Genomic DNA, 19,670 nt, shown 5'->3' with positions numbered 1-19,670 from the left:
ATTTATTCGTGTATAATACGCACTCGTGTGTTATATGCACCCTTCATTATGGGCAATTAAATTCTGGAAAAATATATCTGTCGCATATAAACATTTCAGGCTGTCAGCATAAACCACAAAATTTATCTTTCAACTCTCTTTTTTTCACCAAAATAATATTCTAATAAGAGCCCCCGATTTCTAATTTTGAGAGCGCCCTGGGCGCTTATTATGTCAAATAGGGTAGTTATGAAATACAACATCTGAATTATCCACCCTTTTCCACAGCATCACTATGTTGATACAACACCTTCATACTTTTATTTGTTCATATTGACAGTCAATATATGGACATAACAATCCTGGTGTGTGATAAACATGGTAAATGGCACTCAGTTGGAAGTGGCCTTTGAGGACCAGCCTTATATCGAGAACAGTTTGAAGATTCCGTCCACATCGTTATCTACAGCAGGCTCCTCATACTGGGGACCCCCTGCTGACCTGTTCCTGTGATATGGACTTGTACATACAATAAAACTACACTACCTACACTGGAGTCTGTTCTGTATCCTGGACCGTGGAGCACCAGTAGCCACTGCTTTCTGTAAGATGGCTACAATTGTCACTGATGGCTACTGTCACTGATTGTCATGGTGGCCATGCTCATGCTGTCAGTCACTGGTTCAAAGTGGATTATTTGCAGTGGCGTCAGAGGTATATTGGGGGGCATGGGTGGCCCAGTCATCTAAGGCGCCGCGATTCGCTGTGCAGAGTTGCGTCCCTTGGGCACGCCAGAAACCTATGATTGATGGTTTGAATCCCGGTTGGCCCCGCTTTTGTTTCTAGGTTTGTGAGTACCATACCCGTGCTCGTGGGTTTCACCGAAGTGGTAAATGTCTGAGACCTGCATCACTTCGGGCTTTCCTCCCACGTTAAGCTGACACGCCGTGATGTAACTGGAATACTGTAAAAAGCGTTAAACCCAACTCACTCACTCACTCACAGGTATATTTCTGACCATGGCATTAAACAGCATTCACACACTCTGTGTTCCTAGGTAGTGAATAACAGGAGACAACTCAGTGTGTGAAATAATAATAATAATAATACGAGTAATAATAATTATAATAATGGCAAGGTTATATTACACTGTATCCTCACCCTGAGGCTTGTTCATGGTGCAACATTATTATCCAAGTAAACAGATCACTGCCAGTTCCAACTGGTATCTCAGCTTCCTGGGGAGTATACATATGTGAGAGTAAATATACTCCCCCTGAACATTGTTTTGGGGGAACCGATACCAGGAGTACTGGTTCCTGTGAAACAAAGTACCTGAGATGAGGACTGTATTTCCCTCCCTCTGTCAATTTCTACATAGGAATTATTATTCCTTCAGGAATATTTATACCTAGGACTAATTCATCGCTCACATATACAACCCAAGCTGCGTGTAAGGCACAGAAAGGTTTTGATTTCACTTCATACTCACTAGTTGCTGACTAAACAGAGGGCAAATACACAACTGTTTGTAGTGTTAGGCAGGACCTACATGCAAGTGTGGGGGCACAGGTGGCCCAGTCGTCTAAGGCGCCGCGATTCGCTGTGCAGAGTTGCGTCCCTTGGGCATGCCTGAAACCTATGATTGTGGGTTCGAATCCCGGTTCGCCCCGATTATGTTTCTAGGTTTGTCAGCACCATACCCGTGCTCGTGGGTTTCACCTTGGTGGTAAACGTCTGAGACCTGCATCACTTCGGGCTTTCCTCCCACATTAAGCTGACATGCCGTGATGTAACTGGAACAATGTTAAAAACGGCGTTATACCCAACTCACTCACTCACTACATGCAAGTGTTAGAAACTCTCAAGACATAAGCTTGCACAGCATAGTCACTAATCCCCCAACTCACCAAGCGTTGGTTAACATCACCTGATTTGAAAACATAACACAAAACTGCTTTAGGAAAGTGATAAATATAAAAGTTTATTGCTTTGTGATGGTAGCAGGTGTGCTTGAGGTGTATAATAGTCTGAATAGTACATCACTCATTGATGAAGACACATTTACACTAGTACAGAGACATGTTTAAAGCTGCACGACGTGGATGTTTTTTCAGGAAAGCACCATTATACAGCATTCATAATAGTGTGATACACATGGTGTATGAAAAAACATTAAACTGATGGTAGAATCAGAAGCTACCCAAGAAGTTAAGTACAATGCAATGCAGCATGAAAACAAGTGCAATTCTGGCAAAATATATTGAACAATTCGTTGACCATATTGGAACTGGATTTCCAATTAATATTAAAATAAAATGCCACTGAAAAACGAGTTATACTTGATCTTGAAGTCACCACGTGTAAACTTCATCAATCTAATATTTGCTAAGACTAAAACATATCGTGTACATGTACCAGGGTGATCAATGTACAAACATCTGCACACATGGCATGTCAGGCTGTGATGGACAACTCAAGTCACTGCAAACTACACATGACTATACTGACATATACAATGTATACTTGCTAAGTTTACAGGAGTGTCTAGAGAGAGCCATGGTTACAGGAATGGATTAGAAAGACTATTACCATGGTTACATCTATACATAAATGCTGAGTATTCTATACAAATACATTGACATGATTAGACCTATGCTTAAATGCTGCATACAATATATACAGTCGAACCACGTTATCTCTAACTCTGTTACATGTATCTCGAATGCACCGATATCTTTAACCTCTTCTCCGGTCACAAAATAAATAAATATAAATTTGAGATTTATTGTATCTGAGATAAATATACATAACGCTATCTCGAACTTTGGACTCGATCCCAACTTTGTCTTTACAACAGAATTTTGTACCTTGTATCTTATCTAATACCTTTCCCTTTTATTGACAAATGAAAGATCGTGAGTGGACATGATTAAAGACATGGCTCTTCCTAGTTCTAAGTGCTAATCAAAGTTGGATTAATGGAATGAAAGCCGCTTGAGGCGAGAGCGGCACTTTGTTGTTTTCGTCAAGTGGACAGACTGATTGCTACTATGCCTAAGGTACATGTACACTGTACATAATTTGTCACAGTTATTATTACTCATTGCTGGTGAAAAACATTTCAATTTGTCATCGCATGCATGCGATGTGTTCTTAATTTCCTGTGTATGTATCTAAACTACTGTTACTTGATCTGTCTGGATATTCATTGTCTCGAAGTTATAAGACGGTCCTGCAAAATTCATGATGACGGGTTCAAAACTGTAGGTATATTATGACTGCCATTGTTACAGCTAAACTTGAAAAACTCTATGTACAGATATACTGAGATTGCCATGGTTACAGCTACGCTTAAAAGCAATCTCATTAAAATTAGATCTTAGTTCCCGCTATTGCTAAACAAAGATCTGAGGACATCCCATTACGGGTCGCATCAGAACGACCATTCATCTAACCAATCAGAGCGTCGCTTACCAGATCATGAAAGTGATGGACGGAATGTGTTTTCTCATCATGCAAAATCGAAAAAAATTAACACAGGGTATTCCAAACGACAGTTAAGTTTTCTTTTTATTATATCCATACAATCTAGGCCATCTATAAGCCATTCCAGAATGTTCTTTTCATCAGTTTTAAATTTTTTAATCAAGAATACATCAAAATATGTTTTGAAGCGTAGTCACCAGTTTGAAACTTGTGTCGCAAAGCTCGAGAAAGCTGCCTCCTGATTGGCTAATGTCGATTGCTTGTTAGTCATTTCATTGGTCGGTCAAAGTTCGCAAAAGGTCGTTCTGATATGACCTGTTATGGGATGTGCTCCGATCTTTATTTAGCGGTACCGAAAACTAAGATCTGATTTGAATGAGATTGGCTTAAAAGCCTTCTATATACAGCTATAGTGAGATTACGATGGTTACAGCTTGTTAATGGCTGCTGTATATATACAAATAACGTGAGATTGCCGTGGTTACAGTTGTGTTGAATGCCGAGTGTACACAGATATATTGAGATTGCCATGGTTACAGGTACGCTGGAAAGCCGTATATATACAGCTATAGTGAGATTATGATGGTTACAGCTGTTATATGTTTGCTGTATATATACAGATAGTGAGATTGCCATGGTTACAGGTACGCTGTAAAGCCTTATATATACAGCTATAGTGAGATTATGATGGTTACAGCTGTTATATGTTTGGTGTATATATACAGATATAGTGAGATTGCCATGGTTACAGCTTGTAATGGTTGCTGCATAGAAACAACAGAGTATCATGCTAACACCAAAGCATAACAAATTGATGTCCAGGAATAAATGTCCTGTTACATTGTGAGTATTTATGGTGGACATTAATACAGGTTAAGATACTGACAAAAAGATATCATCTCAAGCACCAAGTTTTTCTATCTTAGATGGACATTAAGTGAACAGAAAAACCAGAAGCACAGGCGTTTGACATGGCATTTTGTGTGTATCTTAAAGATTATGAATGATTATTTGGCAAGGTAGTGTATGCTTGGCACCAATATTTCACATCTACCACTCTTTTATGTCTAAACTTAGTACTTGTATTGTTTTCGATGAGATAGTATTTGGAAGCAATGGCCAAGATTCTCTCCTCAAGGTTGCAACACACTGTAATACCACCAGTGGCAGGTCCGGGGTGCTGATATTGTGTACTCTATGCCAAAGTCATTAAGTGAAACACATAAGTTGACACCATCCCTGATTATCAAGTGCCTTATACATCAGTTCTATAACGATAAATATCCTGGACCAATTCACCACCACAGCGTATTTGAGAGTCTGGGTCAAATGACAACATGAAAAACAGATCTGGAATTATTGCACTGTCCTTTCTTGGTTGACACAAGCTGCCAAATCACCCGGACTCCCCGTGTCTCGTATTCCACCAGGAACCTTAAAGCATGAGCTACTCCTTTAGGAAAACCTTTCACAAGCCAAAATATTGGAATTTTGAGAAGAGGCGTTGTGATTGGTTATTCATTTCAAGCTCATATGTGAGAGAAATTCTCTGCAAAGTTAGCGACAAGAGCATCAAAATGGTGGTGTCACTTCTGAAACGAAGCTATGGTGTTCACTGAGTCCAGAGTGTTTATCGACGTGGAATGGAGACACACTGGACAATTGAGGATGGGCTGACACATAAGAAACTGACACTGCTTCCTAATCCCCTGGCAGCATACACCTGGGTACCCCATGACACATCAAACTGATGACTTATGTACAATTAAATAGCACAATCTCATTAAAATCAGATCTTTGTTCTCGCTATCGCTAAACAAAGATCTGAAGACATCCCATTAAGGGTCACGTCAGAACGACCTTTCATCCAACCAATCATAGCGTTGCTTACCAGATCATGAAAGTGACAGTCGGAATGTGTTTTCTAACCATGCAACCATGAAATATTTAACAGAGGGTATTCTGAACAACAGTTACAGGTTCTATGATTATACCCATACAATCTAGGCCACCTGTAAACCATTCCAGAGTGTTCTTATCAGTTTTAATTGTTTTAATCGAGAATACGTCAAAATATGTTTCGAAGCGTAGTTGCCAGTTTGAAACTAGTGTCATAAAGCTAGAGAAAGCTGCCTTCTGATTGGCTAATGTCGATTTCTTGTCAGTCATTTCATTGGTGGGTCTGACGTGACTCGTAATGGGATGTCCTCAGATCTTTGTTTAGCAGTAGCGAAAACTAAAATCTGATTTTAATGAGATTGTTAAATAGCATGTCTCAGAATCCTTATCTAAAGTTGAGTATTATAATACAAACAATAACAGTTAACTGAAAAGTCCTGTTCACACTGCAAACAGATTCCAGATGTGGACAACATGGTGATACATTACCCTGAAGAACTGAAGGCAGCTAATACATTGTCAGTCAAATACATTAAGGCGATGGAGCATTTAAACAGCTCATGTCCTTTGAAAAAAAGGAAAGGTTGATTGTACACAATACTGTTGAAAGGACTTGTTCACCATGACTTAAACTCGACAAAACAATATATAGGTAAAAACAGACTTCTTTCTCTTTTTGTTTGGGCTAAACTGACATAATGATTTGTTTTATTATAACATACAATCATGTATACAAGTCTAAGTACAGACACTTCATGTTTCAAAATGTTTCAATGGCTTGTCTATATACATGGTGTAAAAATAGTCATGTATTCATCCAGGTTCTACAAGAAAATATCGATACAAACAACTGTTTATAAAAAGTCTGATTAACGCTGAAATCCTCACCTCAGAATTAATCAGATCAATATATTAACATTTCCTCATCCAGGTAAAAATTAATAAATTCTCTAACAACCATAAGAATGTAGTGTTGGAAATTAAGCGTGGTCCAGGGCTCCTGAGGTTTGCTGCTGTAGTATTTGAATCGAGGTACCTTCAAATCATCCCCCGTTAACTTTAAGGCTATGGAAAGAACCCATTGACTCCCAAGCTTAATTCCGAACACTGAGAATGCATCACTGAGACGCCAGCTGATGGAGGGAGACAGGTTACAGGTCCTCACGGCCAGCTTCAACAGGCTCAGGTATACGTAGATTGCGTCCTGGTTTCACCTTGAAGCTCTGCATCTCCGGATCAAATTCCAAATCCGACTCCTGACATCACAACAGTCACAAAATTAGTAAACTGATAATTTACACCAATGATTACACAATTTGATCAAAATGTTTCCATCATTGTTTGACCAAGGTTTGGTCACTAACATGTTTTTCTTGATCAAAGGATGTGGGATGACAAGGGCGCTCAAATACTTAGACTTTTAACACTGACTACATATTTAGCTATCCATGAAACAATCATAAACTACTTGCAAACACAGAAGAAGCCCATTAACCACCATCTCCTGAAAGTTCCCAATACGTTAAAATACCAGTTCACAGATGCCACACCATGATCTACATGAGATCCAATAGTTACCAGTCGTTCGATTGTACAAGTAAAACCTAGCACTGAATGATATAACCATGTTTCACAATAAAATCAAAGATGACCTTGACATAATAAAACGCCAGCAACATTTGTTAGAATGTGTAAAATTTAAAGCTATACCTGTAGAAGTTACCATGCCTCAGAGTGAGTGAGTGAGTATGTTTTTCTGCCGCTTTTAGCAATATTCCAGCAATATCACAACGGGGGACACCAGAAATTGGCCTTACACATTGTACCCATGATGAGAATCGAACCTGGGTCTTCGGCGTGACGAGCGAACACTTTAACCCCTAGGCTACCCGACCGTCCACCATGACGCAGAAACTACCAATGATATAACCAAGTTTCATACAAGTCTGAATACTAACATTAACCAATAACTTCCTTTGACCTCAACCTTCTCAAAGCAGGGCCTCCTACCACAGAAGGTGTACACAAAGTTTAAGACAAACACATGAATACTTAATAGAGAATTGTAGCAATCTTGTGAGCATAACCTTTCATGTGGAATAAGTCCATTTTGGAAATGTCAGTAACCTTGGAACCATATTCATGAGAAGATGATTATACCAACACTTACCAGATGTTTGGGAAATCTTTTTTTGCCGGCAACGTCAACGCATGCCATGGAGAGGTCGATGCACACTTGCTGCGACAGGTCGAGGTAGGTCGCCATGTAGGTGCGGCTGTAGTGGCCGACCAGGAGAGGCTCCAGGATGTCTTGATGCGTATCTGGAAGTCAACAGAGGGACAACTGATCACATCCAACAGGTGTTACTGTAACCACATAACACATCTGATAGTTGTAACATTGGCATGATTACATGTCAAAGAGGTAGTTTGTGGATAAAGTTCCATGTAATACACAAAACATTCAACAGATTTCATTCTCATTTATGATATCATTTAGGGCTGGGACGGGTAAATCGGGTACCCGGGTTGGGTGGGTCCTGAGTAGGACCTTGGTACCCAAAGGACTACCCGGACCCGTGGTTTGTCACGTGATATATATTGTTTGATGACAAAAAATATCTAAAACTCTATGGTTATACTATAAGTCACTAATAAATATCCCATTTCTTTCTGACAATGTATCCATTCCTTCTGACCTCTATATGTTTGAATAAAGATAAAACTTCATACATTAAACTTCAGTGTATGCATGAGTGGATCGTCTTACACGTGTATCTGAAAACATTTTGACAGAGCTAAGGTCAAACGTTTCCAAATCGGACAGTTTGTACCTATCTCTAAATATCTACAGCGGGTACCCGGGTAGGGTCGGGTAATAGGGTGGTGGGTACCCGGGTAGTAAATTTGGACCCGTCCCAGCCCTAATATCATTTGTAAAGCATTATAATTAAAAACGATGATCACCATTTAATACCGAGGTTCGAGGCTGGTTTGGGTAGCCTAGAAGGATGTGTTCGCTCATCACACAGAAGGCGTGGCTTTGAACCCTTAAAAGGGTACAATATGTAAAGCCCATTTCTGGTGTCCCTCTCCGTAATATTTCTAAAAGTCTGCAAAGCTTGATAGAATGGTACATGTTATGTATTGTGAAATTCTCACCAGTTAAAAATTTGCAGGCCTTCAACAGACTGTCGGCAGAAACTTCCGCCCCACTGAAGTGATTCTTGTCACAAACAGCCTCAATGGCTTCGGCCACTTGAATGTCCAGTGTGTCAGATTCTGATCGGACTTTCAACAGATTGTCCAAAGCTGTCAAACAAAATATCAGATAGATCACATTCATACTTCTGTTACTGCGATAAAGTATCGGTTTAAAAAATATTCAAATGAATGTGCAGGATGGTCATTCTACCAGTCAGTGATTGCCAATGTGGTGTAAGAACTTTTGGATATAAAATTGTGAATTGTCATAAAATGATCAAAAACATATCTATACAATGTTCATGATGTACAAAAGTAATTCCTGGTTATTTATAATGATATAGTTTAGCTATTGACATGTTTCATAAAGAAGATGTGTTACCTTTCACTGTGTATTCACACCCTATACAGTAAATGTCTGAAATAAAAAGTAGAGAATTATACCAGAGTAAATAAACCATTTCCTTTATCATAAGAAATCTTAAAACCAGAGTCCATTTATCACTCCAACTATATCATAAGCATGTGTTTATGAATCACAATCAAATAGTGATGACACCAGGTGTTCATGAAAGGTTAGGCATATCCATGGCACCCATTACAAACAAATGCAAAGGCAAGTCGATTGTTCACAAAAATATAGATGGGGTCAAATGGTACATGTCAAAATAGGAAATTGCATCGGATAAGTTTCACTGATGCATCAAATTTGGAGGGAGTGGGTGAGTATGGTTTTACGCCGCTTTTAGCAATATTCCAGCAATATCACGGTGGGGGACACCAGAAATAAGCTTTACATATTGTGTGCATGTGCGGAATCGAACCCGGGTCTTCGGGGTAAAGAGCGAACGCTTAAACCATTAGGCTACCCGACCGCCTCCATCAAATTAGGAAATGTCCTCCACATGTGTACCATAGTTTAAAAAAAAAGTTTTGCTAAGGTCTTGAATGTTGTAACCCCAGTTAAACAACTTTTGAGCATGAGTCATATGATATGCTTTTTGAAATCATGGGAGAAAGAGTATGATCAACTGTACTTCAAAAGTTGTGAAATGTACCTCAAAGGCTGCTGGAATATTGCTCAACATAAAGGAAAAGTTGACTATTGGAAAGTTGAAGTCAACCCTCTTGTCATACAGTCATGTGTATAATTTTTTTCACTCTGAGCATGGATCGGAATATGAAACAGGTGAGGTGGTTTTACTGGTCTTGCTCAGGTGGGTAAATCAGTTGGGTTATAGCGAAAACGGCACTTCAGCAAAACGTCATCTTATTTTATTACACCTTGGTCAAATAAATGATAGTAAACTTACATAGAACAAGTAAGAAATTAGACCCCTTCTCCAATTGACTCGCCGACTCTGATTGGTAGGCGCAGTTAACTTATTGTGAAAACACTTTACGCTTTGAAGTTTTAAGTACTTTTACTCAATTTAAGCTGAAACTGTATTTAAGAGGCCAAACATGGTGCTGTCAGATCACAATTATTCATAATGGCCTTTCGCATGGCGAACTGAACCCGGGAACTGTGGCGCCCCAAAGAGCCGAGGACATTGGACTTCGAGGTACTAATAATAATAAAATAAACTACATAATGCTATTGTATAAATTCTCAGAATAATTGCAATGTTGTAACATAACGAATATTGTGTTTTAACTTTTATTCATATTTTCTGATTGCCGAGGACTTCTTACCTGTCCGTGTAAATACATCACATACATCATATACCATGTAAATAAACCATATATATTACTACAAGAATCCTTCTTATCCATATTAGAAATAGAGGTGCCGTTTTCGCCCGACACATAGTAGCTGTTTTCGCCAGAAAAATCAGTGACGTTTTGCTGAGGTGCCGTTTTAGCCTGCACCCAATCAGTTCAAGCAAACTGGCTATTTGTATTCTCTTGTTTTGATTTTGCCAAGCAGAGATTCTGACTCATATATACAATATGTGTATGCAAAAAGAGATTAGTAAGGAGGGGGCACAATCGGTGCCCTTGGAATGCCTACTTCTTGCCTAAATGTCCTATCCACAAATTTCACATAGATATTATCTGTGAGGAAGTCAAGCATTTAACATATTAATTTCTCAGTAAACATCAGATGACATTTGCTTTGAATTTTGACAATTTGTCCTGAAAAAAGTCGGTTTAATAAATCTGTTTATACTTGTAGCCAGGGGTTAAGATTTGTAAAAAACAATAGAGGCAGGGGTTACGGGCGGAAGTTTTAGCTACACACAGACCATATACGATCATGTTCACTGAAGCGTGTCGACTATCGAATTCTACACATAGTGAATGATCCTGTACGGATATCAAAACGAAGTCCCCCTCCTGCAAATAGCACCCCCGTTGGCACCTTTAGGAATGTCCTTTGGCACAGATATCTCTTTGGCACCGTGCGAGACACCTGACATGCATGTCACAATGAAGACAATCCATACAGAACTAGAAAATGCCATTTTCATCGAATAACTTGATTAGCAGGTTGAAGCGTCTCTTCGCCGGAAGTGTTGTCAGGTGCGCTAAGGGAGGTAACTGGAAGGTAACTGCAAGTCGCTAGAAATAATTGATCTGTGTTAGGAAAAAGGAACTATCTGTCGTATTATGGTTACGGTGTTAGTTTTTTTAATCGTGTTGCGTAACGGAGAATGAAGAAAGACATATATGACGTTCGCTGAAGGAAATTCATTGACCGCACAACCATCGTTCTACAAAATAGTCCAGGCAATTACGTATAAGGTGCAATCATTTTTCGATATATTTTGGTGCTTCCTTCTCCTAAAATATATCATAAGACACCGTTTTACTATGTATTCCCTATTTTATAATATCGTGTTATATACAAATATATATGAATATCATACCATATCTAATGATATCACAAATTCGAGTTTGAAACGTAATTATATTATTTTAAAGATATTAAATAATGTATTGGTGATATCACTTATTCATTTCTTGATATCACTAAATCGATTTATTAATATCTAAATAAACTTAGATTTTTTTATTATTTTTCAAAAATTGAATTTATTATATTCAAGAAATGACTCATTGACATCATCATGTAGGGAATAGATGGTAAAACAGCGCCTCACATGCAACAGACTCCAACCGACCAGATCGACTGAAGCGGACATAAAATATCCCACTATATGTCGATACAGCAGAGAGCGGCTGGCGTGTGACTTCATCAGGGCTAAACTACCATATGAAAACGCGTAGATGTAGACGTGCAAATACCAGAACACACTACAAGAGGGTTCATGCTTGAGCTAATCAGTAAATCAGTTTAAATCAGGTCATTCAAACACCACTTTGTTTGTCTGCTAACACAGGTTTATTGTCTTGATCACCTTGCAATAAATGACTACTCTAATTACAGAAACAATGTCTCAGTTCCACATAAGAAGCTAATAACAACGGCTAGACCTAGACAGGGCAGTAGACCGTGAAACATTGAAAGTGTTTCTTAGATTACAAGTTACATTAAACGTTTGGGATATACTTTTCTCTCCGCCACTACTTACTGCTAGGCGTCACTGATCGCGCACCACGCCCACCGCTTGAGATATGCCAGTTTGACTGACGGTATCAAAAACCAATCTGCCCCACCCTCGCAACAATAGAATGGCAGGTAGGCTGAAAACTGATAGGAAGTAAATCATTACAGGTGTATACCCGACACCCGCTGTCTCCATGATCGGACTATAGGTGGCGCTCGAACACCCGGGGTGTCAACTCTATATCTACATATACATCTAGTAGAGCTTTATGGCTGTCCCGTCTCTTCTGCTTTAGTACTAGCATGTTAAGTAGACCCCGTGCAGGTATTTACCAGCTCTTGATATGTGACATTTATTGAACTCTAGATCTAGTTTATTGCTCAATTCTACACACATTATGATACTATTTACCCCACTACATTCGTCATCAGTCGCCCTTTTCCCTAACCTTCTTTCAACGGTTTGTCCTGGGATGATTCGGGTGGCTACGAATGATTTGAGACAGTGTCGTCAGTGACATACTGGTGACAACACTGAAATGTCCCTCTTCGGGACAGTCACCAGACATAGAAGTGAGTCCTGGATTGCAGATAGAGTTAGTTTTAAGTTGTCGGTATGGGTGATTCTTGGTAAATTTGGACGACCTAAAACAGTAACCACCTAATATTGTACTTGTCATCCACACTAGGTATCCACTATGCATGGCCTGTTACTTAACTAACCTTGTATTACAGTTGACAAGCGACGGCACGGGGACATGCAATGAATAGCATGGCCAGTTAAAGAAGAAAACGGCAGCTATTCTGATCTGCAAATAGCATGGTCAGTTAAAGAAGTAAACGGCAGCTATTCTGATCTGCAAATAGTATGGTCAGTTAAAGAAGTAAACGGCAGCTATTCTGATCTGCAAATCGCATGGTCAGTTAAAGAAGTAAACGGCAGCTATTCTGATCTGCAAATCGCATGGTCAGATAAAGAAGTAAACGGCAGCTATGCTGATCTGCAAATCGCATCAGACAAGTTCGGAACAGGCAGCTAGTATGATCTTCAAAGCGCATGGTTAGACAATCAAGGAACCAGCAGCTGTTCTGATCTGCAAATCGCATGAGACAAGTTAGGAACAGGCAGTTAGTATGATCTTCAAAGCGCATGGTTAGACAATCAAGGAACCGCCAGCTGTTCTGACTTGCAAAGCGCATCAGACAAACAAGGGAACATTGGCCTTTGCTGCCCAGAATGCTCATTGTAAGGCAAGCAAAGGTATCCCTGACCTATACACACCAATGCAAACAACGTATTCCGGGTCTATTCTGCACTGCACCAACCAAGGGGAGGCAACTCTGGCATCTGGCGACAAATCTGTCTGCCATCCTCGCGGGAGGTTCTGACAATACCCTTTGTCGTTGAGGACAGTCTAAAGCAGTGGGACTGACTGCTATTTCTCTGCTTGAGTCAACAGCTTACCGTGGTGGGGTCCTGTCAGGTAAACTCAACCTACCCTCTAGCAAACTGTAACATAAGAGAATGTTTACTGTAGATGCCTTCAGCAGATTTGTCTCTGATCATGGGGATTAGCAGTCTTCACGCCGTAAAGAGAATCCGAAAAGCAAAGAGGCCTTAGATGGCGGGCAAGTTAATCGGTGTAAATGTGGACGGTGGGATTCGGCTTAGAGTCTGGAAGACTCATGTAGATTCGAGTTTGTACACAGCGCCAGGTCGGAGGTGGCTTGACTGGCTGTGTATCGCGCGTCGGAGACACCCACAACGGCGACATGAGACGCCTGCAGCACGCCCGTGTGGTCATCTGCCGCCACTGTGCCGCTACCGTCACTTCCACCCCTCAGTACATGACTGTCTCCACACGCAGGGCACGTCCGAAAAACACCACAAGACCCCCGGGCGTCGGAGCCTATAGAAATACAACCTACGTATACAAACATCTCTACACAAGGTGCGAAAATAACGATATTCTCAGTGTTCTTCTGCCTGGGGTCTGGGTGTCACAAGTACAGTTGTCTAGTAGGCCTCTAAAGTAAATGATCTGGCACCCAAGTTATGTACATAACGTGAGCATGGAGCGCGTGCTGTTGGATGTAGCAATGTGTATTCCTCACAGCAAGGCTTAAAGCCGACAAAGGGTCATATTTTAAAGACAGAACACAATCCTCCTTGTTTGTTGTGCTGATCAGGTCAAACATGTCCGTCCTTCCAGTTGGTCTTATGCTGCAGAAACTTGTTATTACGTAACCCAATAACACGGGATGGAGTGAGACTGAACATGAGAAGCAATACCACAGAGGCAGGAAGAGTGAGTGAGTGAGTTTGGTTTTACGCCGCTTTTAGCAACATTCCAGCAATATCACAGCTGGGGGAGACCAGAAATGGGCTTCACACATTGTACCTATGTCGGGGATCGAACTCGGCATGACGAGCGAACGCTTTAACCACTAGGCTACCCCACTGCCTAAGAGACAGGAAGAACTGGCACCGCAGGGAATAAAACACATGAGAAGTACATTGCTAACCAGAAGTCTATCCCCATACCTTGATGTGTTGGATTTAATCGTTTAGTGCTTCTACGCATGCCCCTTGTTATGACAGGAAGTTGAAGATTATAACCTCTATTATCACCAACTGCAACACATCACCTCGCGTGCTTCCATGACGTAGGAGAGAGGCGGACTGAGTCACGCTATCTCCCTGTCCGCCCGCATGTACAGCCAATATTTACATCATAACTAACAAACGAGAAATTATGTATTACCTGCAGCGAATTAAGTGTTATAAACCCAGCATTATTAACGAGCTACCGACTTGAGTTGGCCCCAAGACTAGACCTACAACCTTCATTAACCGCGAGAGTACATATGTTGTTCCCGTTATACGATACAGACCTTTTCGAGTTTCTTTCTTTTGATTGTTTTTGCAGGAAGATGACAGAACAGAAGCCTCGAGTTAAGGAGTCACTGAAAACAACTGATTAACATTAGCGTCAGGCTTGGTTAGCCACGCCATATTGACCACCGATTGAAAACTAGTTAATATCTGTGTCAATAAGTTTGTCTACAGACTCTCACTGTCTGTTGGGTCTATTGTTTTCACTATTGGTTGCATGGTCTTTATCACATCGTCTATTGTATCTGTGCTTAGTCTCCGCTCTCTTCTAATGGTATTGGTATAACACTCTACTCTCTCGTCTATTAATATAGGTATACTATTTTACATTCTCTTCTCTTGATATAGGTGTTCATATTGTACACTCTCGATTGATCCTTTGCGATACAGACCACATATTCTACCTTCACCGATAGTGACACAGACCACATATTCTACCCTCACCAATAGCGATACAGACCACATATTCTACACTCACCTATAGTGACACAGACCACATATTCTACCCTCACCGATAGTGACACAGACCACATATTCTACCCTCACCGATAGTGACACAGACCACATATTCTACCATCTCACCTATAGTGAGATAAGACCGCATATTCTACCTTCACCTATAGTGACACAGACCACATATTCTACCATCTCACCTATAGTGACACAGACCGCATATTCTACCCTCATCTATAGTGACACAGATCACATATTCTACCCTCACCGATAGTGACACAGACCACATTTTCTACCCTCACCTATAGTGACACAGACCACATATTCTACAATCTCACCGATAGTGACACAGACCACACATTCTACCATCTCACCTATAGTTACACAGGCCACATATTCTACCCTCACCGATAGTGACCCAGATCATATATTCTACCCTCACTTAAAGTGACACATACCACATATTCTACCCTCACCTATAGTGACACAGACCACATATTCTACCCTCACCGATAGTGACACAGACCACATATTCTATCTCACCTATAGTGACACAGACCACATATTCTACCCTCACCTATAGTGACACAGACCACATATTCTATCTCACCTATAGTGACACAGACCACATATTCTACCCTCACCTATAGTGACACAGACCACATATTCTACCCTCACCGATAGTGACCCAGATCATATATTCTACCCTCACTTAAAGTGACACAGACCACATATTCTACAATCTCACCTATTGTGACACAGACCACATTTTCTACCCTCACCTATAGTGACACAGACCGCATATTCTACCTTCATCTATAGTGACACAGGCCACATATTCTACCATCTCACTTATAGAGACACAGACCGCATATTCTACCCAAACCTATAGTAACACAGACCACATATTCTACCCTCACCTATAGTGACACAGACCGCATATTCTACCCTCATCTATAATGACACAGGCCACATATTCTACCCTCACCTATAGTGACACAGACCGCATATTCTACCCACATCTATAGTGACACAGATCACATATTCTACCATCTCACCTATAGTGACACAGACCGCATATTCTACCCACACCTATAGTGACACAGACCACATCTTCTACCATCTCACCAATAGTGACACAGATCACATATTCTACCCTCACCTATAGTGACACACACCGCATATTCTATAGTGACACAGGCCACATATTCTACCATCTCACCTATTGTGACACAGACCGCATATTCTACCCACACCTATAGTGACACAGACCACATCTTCTACCATCTCACCTATAGTGACACAGACCACATATTCTACCATCTCACCTATAGGGACACAGGCCACATATTCTACCATCTCACCTATAGTGACACAGACCACATATTCTACCATCTCACCTATAGGGACACAGGCCACATATTCTACCATCTCACGTATAGTGACACAGACCGCATATTCTACCCTCACCTATAGTGACACAGACCACATATTCTACCATCTCACCTATAGTGACACAGACCGCATATTCTACCCTCATCTATAGTGACACAGATCACATATTCTACCATCTCACTTATAGTGACACAGACCACATATTCTACCCTCACATATAGTGACACAGACCACATATTCTACCATCTCACCTTTAGTGACACAGACCACATATTCTATTCTTGTGATTAAGTTCACATAATCCACCTACCTTTTCCTTTGATAGGAGTCGGGCCCACCTCGTCTACCTAGAAAAACGAACTCCCGTTTTGAATGGGGCGGGATTAAGGTTTAGCCGAGCCGGCAGCTCTGTTTGATGTTGCGCGAGTCTTATATAATTACATGTATCTACATATCTATTATGTATATATCCGGTGATATCTAGAGTACAGACGCATTATGTAGAATCTCACAAAATCACCAACCTCTGTCTACAGTGTAACATGTCGGCGACTGGGCGGCGTTGGGAACGGGGTGAGCACGGCATTCCTGGGGAGGACGACTACCGCGGTACTCCGCGATGTCAGAACACAGACTTCGCGGCGTCCTGTGGTGTCAACAGACAAAATACATCAAAGAATCGAACTGAATTTCAAATAATAGGTATCCGATGGCGGTGACTTTGTGATGTGTCATGTCCTCAAGGTAACGCCGTACTCCCTCACACATTCCCCTCCGGTATACGGGTGGGTGCTATCGTTCTTAAGGTACATTTAGTTGTAGTGAAAAAACCTGATATATAACACATGTGCTGTACGATAAATGGTAAAACCTGATGCATAACACGTGGTTGTACGATAAATGGTAAAACCTGATGTATAACACGTGTGTTGTACGATAAATGGTAAAACCTGATGTATAACACGTGGTTGTACGATAAATATTAAAACCTGATGTATAACACGTGGTTGTACGATATATGGTAAAACCTGATGTATAACACGTGTGTTGTACGATAAATGGTAAAACCTGATGTATAACACATGTGCTGTACGATAAAAGGTAAAACCTGATGTATAACACGTGGTTGTACGATAAATGGTAAAACCTGATGCATAACACGTGGTTGTACGATAAATGGTAAAACCTGATGTATAACACGTGGTTGTACGATAAATGGTAAAACCTGATGTATAACACGTGGTTGTACGATAAATGGTAAAACCTTATGTATAACACGTGGTTGTACGATATATGGTAAAACCTTATGTATAACACGTGGTTGTACGTTTAGTGTTAAAACCCTTAACCACTACCAGTACGACCCTCGTGTACGCCACCCTCTTCCACTACTAGTACAACCCTCGTGTACGCCTCGCTCTTCCACTACCAGTACAACACTCGTGTACGCCATCCTCTTCCACTACTAGTACAACCCTCGTGTACGCCTCGCTCTTCCACTACCAGTACAACACTCGTGTACGCCACGCTCTTCCACTACCAGTACAATCCTCGTGTCCCCCACCCTCTTCCACTACCAGTACAACCCCCGTGTACCCCACCCTCTACCACTACCAGTATAACCCTCGTGTACCCCACCCTCTACCACTACCAGTACAACCCTCGTGTACCCCACCCTCTACCACTACCAGTACAACCCTCGTGTACCCCACCCTCTACCACTACCAGTACAACCCTCGTGTACCCCACCCTCTACCACTACCAGTACAACCCTCGTGTACGCAAACCTCTACCACTACCAGTACAACCCTCGTGTACCCCACCCTCTACCACTACCAGTACAACCCTCGTGTACGCAAACCTCTACCACTACCAGTACAACCCTCGTGTACCCCACCCTCTACCACTACCAGTACAACCCTCGTATACGTCTCGCTCTTCCAGTACCAGTACAACCCTCGTGTACCCCACGCTCTTCCACTACCAGTACATCCCTCATGTACCCCACGCTCTTCCACTACCAGTACATCCCTCATGTACCCCACGCTCTTCCAGTACCAGTGTAACCCTCGTGTACGCCACGCTCTTCCAGTACCAGTACATCCCTCATGTACCCCACGCTCTTCCACTACCAGTACATCCCTCATGTACCCCACGCTCTTCCAGTACCAGTACAACCCTCGTGTACCCCACGCTCTTCCAGTACCAGTACAACCCTCGTGTACCCCACGCTCTTCCACTACCAGTACAACCCTCGTGTACCCCACGCTCTTCCAGTACCAGTACAACCCTCGTGTACCCCACGCTCTTCCAGTACCAGTACAACCCTCGTGTACCCCACGCTCTTCCACTACCAGTACATCCCTCATGTACCCCACGCTCTTCCAGTACCAGTACAACGCTCTTGTACCCCACGCTCTTCCAGTACCAGTACAACCCTCGTGTACGCCACGCTCTTCCACTACCAGTACATCCCTCATGTACCCCACGCTCTTCCAGTACCAGTACAACCCTCGTGTACCCCACCCTCTACCACTACCAGTACAACCCTCGTGTACGCCTCGCTCTACCACTACCAGTACAACCCTCGTGTACCCCACCCTCTACCACTACCAGTACAACCCTCGTGTACCCCACCCTCTACCACTACCAGTACAACCCTCGTGTACGCCTCGCTCTACCACTACCAGTACAACCCTCGTGTACCCCACCCTCTACCACTACCAGTACAACCCTCGTGTACCCCACCCTCTACCACTACCAGTACAACCCTCGTGTACCCCACCCTCTACCACTACCAGTACAACACTCGTGTACCCCATCCTCTTCCACTGCCAGTAT

At 41.7% G+C, this 19,670-nt stretch overlaps 1 protein-coding gene across 1 annotated transcript; it reads right to left on the bottom strand.

Annotated features, from left to right (window-relative positions):
• Positions 1-3,647: 3,647 nt before the first annotated feature.
• Positions 3,648-11,093, bottom strand: LOC124118942. Its single transcript, XM_046481270.2, has 5 exons — positions 10,937-11,093; positions 8,954-8,989; positions 8,530-8,679; positions 7,538-7,689; positions 3,648-6,623 (listed from the first exon to the last, which is right to left on the bottom strand). The coding sequence occupies exons 1-5, from the start codon at positions 11,043-11,045 to the stop codon at positions 6,519-6,521; spliced, it is 552 nt and encodes a 183-aa protein (XP_046337226.1). The 5' UTR covers positions 11,046-11,093; the 3' UTR covers positions 3,648-6,518.
• Positions 11,094-19,670: the final 8,577 nt, after the last annotated feature.

Source organism: Haliotis rufescens, unplaced genomic scaffold, assembly GCF_023055435.1.
Source record: "Haliotis rufescens isolate VD_foot unplaced genomic scaffold, xgHalRufe1.0.p SCAF_20, whole genome shotgun sequence".
Classification (NCBI taxonomy): Eukaryota; Metazoa; Mollusca; class Gastropoda; order Lepetellida; family Haliotidae; genus Haliotis; species Haliotis rufescens.
The sequence above is the reverse complement of the archived record's forward strand: the minus strand, read 5'-3'. Positions and strand labels throughout refer to the sequence as shown.